At 54.7% G+C, this 11,779-nt stretch overlaps 1 protein-coding gene across 3 annotated transcripts in view; it reads left to right on the top strand.

Annotated features, from left to right (window-relative positions):
• Positions 1–9,921, top strand: part of ECE1 (endothelin converting enzyme 1) — a 123,241-nt gene extending 113,320 nt beyond the window's left edge. For all 3 annotated transcript variants that reach the window (XM_043444714.1, XM_043444713.1, XM_043444712.1), the window contains exons 15-19: positions 2,357–2,467; positions 3,257–3,324; positions 4,109–4,299; positions 6,732–6,827; positions 7,572–9,921. In XM_043444714.1, coding sequence (XP_043300649.1) covers positions 2,357–2,467; positions 3,257–3,324; positions 4,109–4,299; positions 6,732–6,827; positions 7,572–7,748 — 643 coding nt within the window. In that variant the 3' untranslated portion in view covers positions 7,749–9,921. The remainder of the gene's footprint in view (positions 1–2,356; positions 2,468–3,256; positions 3,325–4,108; positions 4,300–6,731; positions 6,828–7,571) is intronic.
• Positions 9,922–11,779: the final 1,858 nt, after the last annotated feature.

Below are 11,779 nucleotides of genomic sequence, written 5' to 3'. Positions count from 1 at the left end.
CCCCCAGAAGCTTCTTTATGGGGATTGCACTGACTTTTCTGAAAATTTTATGAAAAAGAACTATTTTTTAAAGTTTACTAAAAAGAGAAGGATTGTTTTACTTTTTACAAGTTTCTTTAATGTCTGGCTTAATGGGAGACAGCAGGACTCGCACATCTGCTCCTGCCTTCAGCCTGCTGCAATATATTGTTTTGAAATGTGTAAAGATATCCTAGCCTTACACAGATGTGTAGTTAGAAAAGGAAAGAATATTTTAAGTCTTTTTGATACATGTGCACATCCTTCATTGATACTACTCCAAAACGTGACAGGCAGTACTTTTTTTAAATTAATTTTTATTGGCGTATAGTTGCTTTACAATATTGTGTTTCTACCATAAGGAAAATGAATCAGCTATACCTATACATATATCCCTGCTTTTTCGGGCTTCCTTCCCATTGAGGTCACTGCAGAGACCTGAGCAGAGTTCCCTGAGCTATACTAGTTCTCATTAGTTATCTATCTTATTCATAGTATCAGTAGTATATGAATGTTAATTACAATCTCTTGATTCACCCCACCCTCCTTTCCCCGCTTGGCGTCCATAGGTTTGTTTTTTGGCTCTGTGTCTCTGCTTCTATTTTGCAAATAAGATTATCTGGTTAATTGCGCTGCAGAGCCTGAAGCCATGCTCATAAATGTTTCACATTCTGTTACACTAATGTTTCATCAGTATGTCTGGCCCTTTGAATGGATCCTTCCTTTACCCATGCGTGACTTTGTAACGCCATGCATTGGTGATTTGGAAAACAATGCTTCACTGAGTTTCACATATCTTCCAAACAGTAATATCTTCATTATATATTATATATCCAGAAAAATCCACATCGGGTAATATCACTGCTGACCTCCAGAGGAAAGTCTAGGTATTGGACAGCTATCAAGTTTGCCATGGCCAATACCAGTTTTTCAAGTTTTTGCTTGAAATTTCAGTTGTTTTGAAACCTTGAGTTTTTATCATTTGTCAGTTTTATCAACTGACAAACCACGTCAGTTGTTTTGCTTGAGGTGATGTGCTCACTCTGTTCATTTTCAAGAAAATGCCTGCCAAACACCCATCATCCTCTCAACTATAAATGGCATTCCGTGAAAAAAAACAGAAATGCTGGAACTTCCCTGGTGGTCCACTGGTTAAGACTCCATGTTTCCAATGCAGGGGACATGGGTTCAATCACTGGTCGGGGAACTAAGGTTCCACATGCCACAGTGTGGCCAAAAGATTTAAAAAAGAAATAAAAACAGAAATGCTTACAAGTGCTTCCCATCCGGTCACACAGACTATTAAGAGACTTGTACTCAAGGGTCTAGGTTTAACGAAGTTAATAATTATTATGCTGCATCATCAAGGATGTTCTTAAGTGAAAAGACCTTTTTTTTTGGTGAAGAACATGGTGACCAACTGAACTGGTACCACTGCCTTGACTCAGCTGAGGCTCCAGCAGTTTTACCCGACGTGGCCTTTCCCCCATCAGTATAATGTCAACACAGTGGGAAGGGTAAATAACATCTTAGTATTTTAATGAAAATAGTTTTGGCCTCACAGAGCCCCTGAGAGGGAACTGGGGGCTTCCCATCTCACCAGGTGTCCATGCAGCAGTTTGAAAACTGCTGGCAGATTCATTTTTGAGCCTGGAGAATAATGACTTCTACAGTATAGAATGGTCCATTTTGTTCTTTGTGGTTTTTTTTTAAGATGTTCAACATTTTTAATAGTGAAATGAAATGTAAAATGAGATTTCATTGTACACTTGCTAACACGGCTAAAGTTGATAGTTTCTAATGCTGAAGAAGATGCTAGGCACCTGGAAATATCCAGCCTGGCAAGTGGAGGTGTAAAATGGTACAACCATGGTGGAAAACTGGGAGTTCTTTTCTCTTTTTTGGTTTTTAATTTTTATTGCAGTACAGCTGATTTACAAGGTTGTGTTAGTTTCAGGTGTACAACAAGACGAACCAGTTAGTTCTCCACATGCACATACCCACTGTTTTTTAGATTCTTTCCCCGTACAGGCCTGACAGAACCTTGAGAAGCCTTGACCACTGTGCTTTACAGTAGGTCCTTACTAGTTATCGCATTTCGCTCTTTGCAGGGGTCTCCCTGTGCGATGTGACATCGAATTCAACCAGTTCCTTCCTAACAGACATTTGGGTGTTTCTAAGTTTCCTCTCTCAAAAGCAGGGCTACCTCGTGCTTGCGTGCCCTGGGCCGGGGTCAAGGGGAATCCACACTTTCAGGGCTCTCGACACCCCGCAGATGGGCTGTCCCCGCCTGCCGTCCCCCATGGGGTTGGAGCTTCCACGAGTGTCTTGCTTGCAGGTGGAGCATGACCCCGCCCATGGTGAACGCCTACTACTCGCCCACCAAGAACGAGATCGTGTTTCCTGCCGGAATCCTGCAGGCGCCCTTCTACACCCGCTCTTCACCCAAGTAGGACGCTCCTGGGGCTCCATCCCATCTCCTCCCTGCCCGCCCCCCACCCCCGCGACCCCTCAGCAGACCCCCAGCCCAGCCTGACAGCAGGGTCAGCCCACAGCTGACCCCGCCTGCAAGCCTGTCTCACCGAGGGCTCCTTGTCCCACCGGCCAGGAGACGTTGCCATGGAAACAACACACTCACTCCCTGTGCTTCCCTCCGGGGTCTCCTAGACCTCAAAGTCCCTACATAGTGGGCACTCAGGGGCCCATCATGGAGGCAGTTCAGCTTAGTCGCTCAGTCGTGTTGACTCTTTGCAGCACGCCAGGCCCCCTCTGTCCATCACCAACTCCCGGAGCCTGCTCAAACTCATGTCCATCGAGTCGGTGATGCCATCATGGAGGCAGGAGCCCCAAACAGGGGAGTGCCCCTCTAGTGGTGTTCTAGAACAGTCCCAGCTTGGAAGTTGGGAAGGGTGAGAAGTCTCGGAAGTGAATTCCACACAGGCCTGGATCTGAACCCCAGGCCTGCTCTCTGCCGACTGAGTGGCCCTTGGGCAAAGTGGCTGAACAATCCCACACCTCCATTTGCCCCCTTATAGTCAGTTACTGAGGCCTAGCTCTTTGCGCTGACCCAAGAGGGCAGTGCCTGGCACGGTGCTTGGAGTGCAGCGGGCACAGGCTGACACAGCCGGCTCTCCAGGCCCTGGCCGGCTCGGGGGCCCAGCTCCTGTGTCTCCAGACTGAGGAAGTGGTGGGCCCTCTGCACATGGCATCACCCTCACCCCCGTTTCTCCCCCTCCAGTGCCTTAAACTTCGGCGGCATCGGTGTCGTCGTGGGCCACGAGCTGACTCATGCTTTTGATGATCAAGGTACGGGTTCCTCGGGGTCCCCTTCAAATGAATCCCCACTGGCTTCCTGGCCCCACTACTCCTGCTTTTTTGCTTTTATGCATCTTAGCCTTGGAGACAGAAAGTGATAGAAGGTTAAAATACTGGCCCAGGCACCTACCAATTTGTGTGGACTCTCACAAGCCCCATCATTTCGGCAGGCCTCTATCTTCTTATCTGTGAAATGGGCGTGATCATGTGGTGATTGTGAGGACTGGGCAGGCTCACAGTGGGACACCCTGCTCCCCGAGGGTATGCAGTGCGGGGGGGTTGTATAGCGCTCCCCCCTGTAGTCAGTGGGGAGCGAACGTTTCTCCACCACCCCAGAGACTTTTCTGGTCCAACAACAAATAGAAGAGTTTGTACCTCACCAGCTAATGTCCAGAATCCCCCTCATTGTCTCCTGCCTCGGGGACCCTGAGACTGAGAATGAGGAGGCAGGACCTTCCTGTGACCTTCACCCCGCCGCTGGGCACAGGGTCAGAGACCCCTCACCAGCCTCGACGGTGAATCCAGCTCCACCGAAACTTTGAACGTGTGGGTCCTCAGTCGGGTCACGTTCCTCCATCCCCCACCCCGCCCCAGACCGGCTGATTCATCCAGGTCCCTCAGCACCCAGCCCGGCCTCATCTCCGCAGTGCTGGGGGGTAGACGGCCGGACACGTGGCTGGCTGATTTCTCCCTGGGAGGAGAGGCGTGACCGCAGCACGGGGCTCTGGCTGTGTGTCTTCTCGGCCTGGCCTGACGCTCCCCTCTGACCCCGCAGGCCGAGAGTACGACAAGGACGGGAACCTCCGGCCCTGGTGGAAGAACTCGTCCGTGGAGGCGTTCAAGCAGCAGACCGAGTGCATGGTGGAGCAGTACGGGAACTACAGCGTGAACGGGGAGCCGGTGAACGGCCGGCACACCCTCGGCGAAAACATCGCGGACAACGGGGGCCTCAAGGCGGCCTATCGGGTAGGGGGCCCCTCCCTGCACACCCCAGACCCAAGTCTCGGTCTGGCCAGGTGCTCCTTGGTTGAGAGTGGTGGGAGACAAGCTGGGCATGTGCAACGGGTCTGTGGGCCTCAGTTGCCGCATCTGTGAAATGGGTGGCTGTGAGGACCGAGTGTAAGGGTGTCTGTGAAGCACCCAGCTCAGAACTGGCACACAGAGGCTGTGTACCCCAAGTTCAGCCTCCAGAAAGGGTTGGGCTGGACCCACCTGAAGACCTGCCTGTCCCTCTCGTTGCAGGGGGAGCCGCCCCTGACCCAGGCAGCAGTGGCCCCGGGAAGGGAGGGAGGGGGACACTGGTCATGGAGCCAGTTCCAGCTCTGGTCCTGGTTCTGCAGTGAGTCACTCAGCCTCCCTGAGCCTCGGTGCGTGTGGCTGTGTTCATCCCTGCATTGCTGGGTGTGAGAGAGATGGCACGTGACGGCTTGGGCACAGGGTCTAGTCCGGGGTGGCCCTCAGCGATGTTGGCTGAGTTGGAAGGGAGAGATGCCAGAGGCTAAGGCAGAACCTCCTCCTCCTCCCTGTGGCAGCAAGAGCAGGAAGCCCGAGAGATGCTGTGTGTTGAGGCCTGTGGGCCGGGTCCCCCGAGATCCTTGCAATTAGGTATCTCACGCCCACTAGTGACAGAAACAACCAGAAACGTCCGGTGACTTGCCTGACGTCCGTTAGTCGGTGAAAGTGTGTTGCACACTTTCGACCTGCCGTGTCCTGTTTTTGGTGCTGGAGGTTCTGGGATGAAACAGCAGCGGGTCCTGCTCTCGTGAAGCCCCCACCTGTAGCGGGTCAGGGGGGGAGAGGAAAGGCAGTTCACACCCCTGCGGATAAGTGTGACGATGTCAGGTGCTAATAAGATGAAGAAGAGACAGGCCAAAGGAATAAAGAAAAATAGGGGAGAGGGTGGTCAGGGGAGGCCTTCTAGAGGGGATGACCTTGGAACAGAGTCCAGTAGGGTGAGGAAGAGGCAGGGAAGAACAGTAAGTGCCGAGGCCGTGAGGTGGACCCAAGCCTCGCACAGTCCAGGACAGGAAGACGGACGGGCAGGGATGGAGGGCACGGCCCGGTGCAGGAGGGGCGGCTGGAGGAGCGGTTGTCCCGGCTACAGCCTCTTTCGACTGAGCAAAGACCTTGGTGTTTATTCTGGCTGCAGCGGGAGCCACTGCGGGGGTTCACACAGGGGAAGGATCTACAACCAGGTCAGCAGGCCTACAGCCTGTGGGCCACATCCAACCCTTAGCTGGCTAAATCAATAAAAATAAAGTTGTGGGAGAGAGGGGACAGCTACACCCACTCATCTCCATGGTGCCTGTGACTGCTTTCATTTATCAGGGTGTTCCTTGAGCCGTTGCAGCAGAGAAACTGTTTGGCTTCCAAAGCTGAAAAGACTTACTCTCTGACCCTTTACAGAAAATGTTGCCAGCCCCTGTTTATGAGGATGACCTGAGTTGCTGTGTTGGGAGGGGGTTGGAATCGGACCAGTTTGAGGTCAAGGAGACTAGTTAGAAAGCTGCTGTGAGGTTGTCCAGGTAAGAGATGGGCTAGAGCAACATGAAGGGTGAGATGTGGTTAGATTGGGGTTGTTTGGTTGATTGAAAGAAGATGAATCAAAGGAGAGTCCTGGAGTTTGGGCCTGAGTAACTGGGTGGCTCAATTCAGTTGTCGCTCAGTCGTGTCTGACTCTTTGCAACCCCATGGACTGCAGCATGCCAGGCCTCCCTGTCCATCACCAACTCCTGGAGTTTACTCAAACTCATGTCCATCGAGTCAGTGATGCCATCCAACCATCTCATCCTCTGTCGTTCTCTTCTCCCGCCTTCAATCTTTCCCAGCTTTAGGGTCTTTTCAGAGTCAGCTCTTCACATCAGGTGGCCAAAGTATTGGAGCTTCAGCTTCAGCATCAGTCCTTCCAATGAGTATTCAGGACTGATCTCCTTTAGGATGGACTGGTTTGATCTCCTTACAGTCCAAGGGACTCTCAAGAGTCTTCTCCAACACCACAGTTCGAAAGCATCAGTTCTTTGGTGCTCAGCTTTCGTCGTTGGCATCATTTACTGTGATGGGAAAGCAGTGTGTGTGTGTGTGTGTGTGTGTGTAAAATGCATCTTGGATGTCCAGCTGGTGCAGTTGAATGTTCCCAAGAAAGGCTGGGGCTGGCAGGTGCAACTGTATTTAGAAGAAGGTGGTACTTAAAGCCGTGGGGTTGAATGAGCTCCCTTTGGGATGAGTGCAGCAGAGGGCGGCTCCTCTAGGCTGAGTTGGGCTCAGGGCTGAGGCCCAAGACCCCCAGAAGCCAGGCCCTGTCCCGATGGGGTGCATCTTCCCAGGTCTCCCCCACTAGCCCCCGCTGCCACCCGCTTCTTCCTGTGTCACGGGGACCCTGAGCTCTGCTCTCCCCCCAGGCGTACCAGAACTGGGTGAAGAAGAACGGGGCTGAGCGGACGCTGCCCACCCTGGGTCTCACCAACAACCAGCTCTTCTTCCTGGGCTTTGCACAGGTGAGTTCTTTAGAGAAAAGCTAATACCCAGGCACAGTCTGCCATCTTGAGTTCCAGGAGCGCTGAAAACCAAAAGGCAAATTTCTTCAAATAGAGAAGCCCTAGCTTGTGGGTGCATCCACAGGGCATTTACCCTGTAAGAAGGCAAGCTTCATCTTTGGGGAAATTCAAGGAAGGGTCGAGAACCCTGTTAGAGGAATTCCTGCATCAGGTAGAGGAGAGGACAGGTTTGCTTGGATGGCTAAGGACCCTCCCAGTTCTGCGGTTCTAGAAATGTCTTAAACTCAAGGCATCCCAGGTCGTCCCTAGAGTTGGCAATCAGCATGTAGCCTTCTGTTGGTGCCCAGAGTCACAGGGCCATGAGGCAGTTGGTTCTGCCCAGGAAAGGAGTGATCTGGACTCAGCGCAAAAGAGTCACAGGGCCATGAGGCAGTTGGTTCTGCCCAGGAAAGGAGTGATCTGGACTCAGCGCAAAGTGTTCAAACTGGTTTGGGGGCAGAATCCTTTGTGCAGGTGAAGCGTAACGCAGATGCCTGGGACAGACATTCAGCTGGTCTGGCTGCAGGAGAGGAAGCTGGATGAAGGCCCCCCAGCCCTCTGCTTCTTCCTGACCCAGGTGGCGGGCCCTTCAGGGGGCTCTCAGAACCAGAGGAGCACTTATTTCCCTGTTAGGGTGATGGGGCAAATCTGGCGGCCTCGGGGACCCGCAGTGACTCCGCCCTCTCCCTTGTCACCCCGTCAAAGGTCTGGTGCTCCGTCCGCACCCCCGAAAGCTCGCACGAAGGTCTCATCACCGATCCCCACAGCCCCTCCCGCTTCCGAGTCATCGGCTCCATCTCCAACTCCAAGGAGTTCTCAGAGCACTTCCACTGCCCGCCCGGCTCACCCATGAACCCACATCACAAGTGTGAAGTCTGGTGAAGGGCCAAGCACCCTGAGCCGAGATGGAGGGCGAGGGGGGGCCCAAGAACATGCCCCCGGGCCCACAAGACTGCCCCCTCCATCCGGCAGCCAGCCCCCTCCCCCGACACTGCAGGGTGGTCAGCCGGAACCAAGCCTGTGATGTGAGCTCTCACCGTAATCTGAGATTTGACCCCCTGTGAAGACCCGGTCATCCCAGGCACACGTGTGTCCACTCTGATGGGTGTTGGGGCATCAGCCACGTTGCCCACCGGGTCTGGACCCTCGCCGACAAGGGCAGGGGGGCCCAGCCCCCTCCGCCCACATGCAGCACCAGATATACCACAAATACCACTGTGTCAAATGCTTTAAAGATATATTTTTGGGGAAACTATTTTTTAAACATTGTGGAATACACTGGAAATCTTCAGGGAAATGATGCATTTAAAACACTTTTTTTTTTTTTTAGGAAAGGATCGGTATATTTATTATGTTCTCTTTTTCTAAATAACCTGTGGACAAGGGAAAGCCCCTGACAATCCCCCGTCTCTTCCTTCCTCGCTACAAGGTTGGGCTCCCCAGCCACCGAGCAGGTCCCCACGTGGAGAGGTGCTTCTTCCTTTGGGGTGTGTGGTTCCAGCCCCCTCCCCTGGTTCTTGCTCCCAGCAGAGGGAGGGACAGCTCGTTGGCAGCACCCCCCAGGGGTGCCTGCCTCTGAACCCAGAGTCCACCAGTGGGGACCCCCAGCAAGGAAACTCTGGCCCCCAGAGTCACACTAGGGGACTGATGGCTGCGTGAGGCCAGGTCTGTGCCCTCCACCCCAGCCTGGAGGTGCCTGAGCACCCCGGACCCGGGTCACGAGCCCTGCGAGGCTGAGACCCCCCGCCAGAGCCCTCTGCTCTGCCATGGGGCCCTCTCTCCGTCCCCTTGCTTTTGGGCGCCTCCGTCAGCCCGGGACCGTGGCTGCTCTGCAGCGCCCCATCCCAGCCGTTTCGGAGTCTGCCTTGCACACCTCTTCTCCCCTGGGAAGAAGAAAAGAGAAAGCAGCGCTCATCGCGCCGGGCCTGGATCCTCCCTTGGGCTCTGACCTCCACCACCTCCCTCCCTGGTTCCCAGGACCCCAGCCAGCCCCAGCCTCCCCGCTCAGTGCCTTATCTGGGGCTGCACCCGGGCTGCACCCCCGCCGGAGGAGACCGCCCTCTGCCCCCAGGGGCCCTCCGCGTCCCCAGGGAGCCCCCGCGTGCCCTGTCTGGAACACCAGGCCATGCCCTCCGACCCAGGGCCCACACAGCGGCCCCTCACGGCTGCCCAGCGGCTCGGGCCGGCCGGTCAGCGGCACCGCGGCCGGGAGTCTGAGGACCCCCTGAACGTGCCCCGGGCTCCAGCCCACCCTCAGCCCCTTGGCTGAGTGGAGACAGTACTGGCCGTGGACCCTCCTCTTCTTGGGGGGTGCTCTTAGACAGGGGAGGGGGGTTAGGGGGCAGGCACGGTGGGTCTGGCCTGAGGTGTCAGGGCACCGGGAATGCGTCTCCTCCGCGCGGCCACAGCTTGTCGGGATAGCCGCTTTGGGACGCCCCGACCAGCGGAGCTCACGGAGCCCCAGGCCGGCCCCCTGGGGAGGCGGGCGCCCCCAGAGGAGACCCGCCGCCCCCAGAGGAGCCAGTCCTCCCGGGAGGAGCAGACGCAGCTCGGCCACCGCCAGGCGCCCTTTCACCCGCCCTTGAGCTGGGGCGGGGGTCGTCGGGGGGCTCCAGGTGAGGCCCTGGCCCCTACAAGCGGCGGGCCGGGGGCAGAGAAGGGGCGGAGTTCGGAGCCTGCCCCTCACCCCGCCACGGAGGGCCGGCTCTCGGGGCGGGCCAGGCTCTCTCCTGCCCTCCAGCCTCCCCAGAGGAGGGTCCCAGCCCCCTAGTCTGGGGACTAGGACCCCCCAGCGAAGGCAGGCGTCCCAGGGCCGAGGGTCCAGCCAGAGGCAAGGCAGGGATGGAAGCCAGGGGAGCCCCACCCCCGAGCTTTGGGCAGCCGCCCTCTGAGCCGCCCTCCCTCCAGGCCCGGGGAGCCCCGCGGGGCCGGCGTCTCTGCGGGGACAGGGGTGTGGGGTTTGCAGCTGGGGATCTATTTTTTTGTATTATCACGTTTCGTGCTACTGTAGTCCTGTGTGGCACCGTTGTAACTGAAATAAAGTACTTACACCGAAGGCCGTGTGACCGGGTGTGTGTCCTCCCCCAGGCGAGGTGTGTCCCGTGGAGCCGCCAGTGTCCCCGGGGCTGGCCGCGCCTCCTTCCCGGAGCAGAGGCCTTGAGTGAGTGAACGTCGCTCAGTCGTGTCCGGCTCTTTGTGACCCCGTGGACCATACAGTCCCTGGAATTCTCCAGGCCAGGATACTGGAGTGGGTAGCCTTGCCCTTCTCCAGGGGATCTTCCCAACCCAGGGATCGAACCCAGGTCTCCCACATTGCAGGGGTATTCTTTACCAGCTGGGCCACCAGGGAAGCAGAAGCCCTGGACCCTGACTAATGAATGCCTGTGCCCACCTGGCCCCTCTTCCGTCATCACCAAGAGCGTGTGAGCGCCCCCTGCTGGTGAGAACGATGTATGTCGTCACATGGGCTCAAGGGACCTCCTGGTAAAAATACTTCTTCCCTTATCTTGGAATGAAGGATGTCATCACTGTTTCCAGGCCTCAGGTGCTTGGGCAGGGCAGGCAGTTCAAGGAAGAGTCTCTGACATACCCTCATGCCTCTCCTGGGTTTTACATATATTCTTCCCTCTACCTGGAATACCCTACCCTGACTTCTTTTGGCTGATGAACTCCTACTCATCCTGCGATGCCCAGGTCAGCATCACCTCTAGGAAGCCATTCCTGACCTGCAGTCCAGATCAGGTGGCTGGAACAGGCTTCCCTCTCCTACCAGACTTACAGCCGGGGCTGCCATAACAAAGTGTCACAGCATGGTACCTTACACAACAGAAATGCATTCTCCTGCGGTTCTGGAGGCTGCAAGTCTGAGATTGAGCTGATTCGTGCTGAGGAATGTGAGGGAGAATCTCCCCAGGGCTTGCTGGTTCTCTTTGGTGTTCCCAAACCTTCTCCCTTTGGTGCTTCTGGAAACATCCCTCGTCTCTGCCTTCATCTCACATGATGTTTTCCCTGTGTGTGTCTGCCTCTGTATCCAAATTCCTTTCTAACTTAATTTTTATTTTATATTGAGGTATGGTCGATTAACAATGTTGTGTTCTAAAAAAAAAAAAAAAAAAAATGTTGTGTTCTTCTCTGTTTTTATAAGGACATCAGTCATATTGAATTAGGGCCTACTCTGAAAGCGAAAGTGTTAGCTACCCAGTCCTGTCCAACTCTTTGCGACCCCATGGACTGCCTTTCCACAGGATTTCCCAGGCGAGAATACTGGAGTGGGTTGCCATTTCCTTCTCCAGGGGATCTTCCCGACCCAGGGATGGAACCTGCGTCTCCTGCATTGCAGGCAGACTCTATGGTCTGAGTCCCCCAGTAAGCCCAGGGCCTACTTTAATGACCTCACTTGTATTCATTTATTTATTTGGCTGCGCTGGGTCTTTGTTGTAGCACGCTGGATCTTTTATTTGTGTCATGCAAACTCTTAGCTGTGGTATGAGGGAGCTGGTTCCCTGACCAGGGATTGAATCCAGGCCCCCAGCATTGGGAGCACGGAGTCTTAGCCACTGGACCACCAGGGAAGTCCCCTGACCTTATCTTGATTGCATTCAAGTTCATGTAATGAACTTATATTACATGCATTATATATATATATTACATATTATATATATGTAATATGTTACATATATTACATGCATCTTAATTGCATGTGATATAACCCTCTAAGGTCATATTCTGAAGTACTGGGGATTTCAGCCTCAACATGGATGGAGGGGCGCGGGCAAATTCCGCTCCTAATACAGGTCCCAATTCTGCAGGCTACGGAGGTGCCTGCCCCACCCCCAGCAGCCCAGGGCCCAGAACCAGCCAGGGACTATTGGAGAAACGAGTGAGTGGGTGGGTGGATGGATGAGGGAACGGAC

Source organism: Cervus canadensis, chromosome 24 (assembly GCF_019320065.1).
Source record: "Cervus canadensis isolate Bull #8, Minnesota chromosome 24, ASM1932006v1, whole genome shotgun sequence".
NCBI lineage: Eukaryota > Metazoa > Chordata > Mammalia > Artiodactyla > Cervidae > Cervus > Cervus canadensis.
The sequence above is the reverse complement of the archived record's forward strand: the minus strand, read 5'-3'. Positions and strand labels throughout refer to the sequence as shown.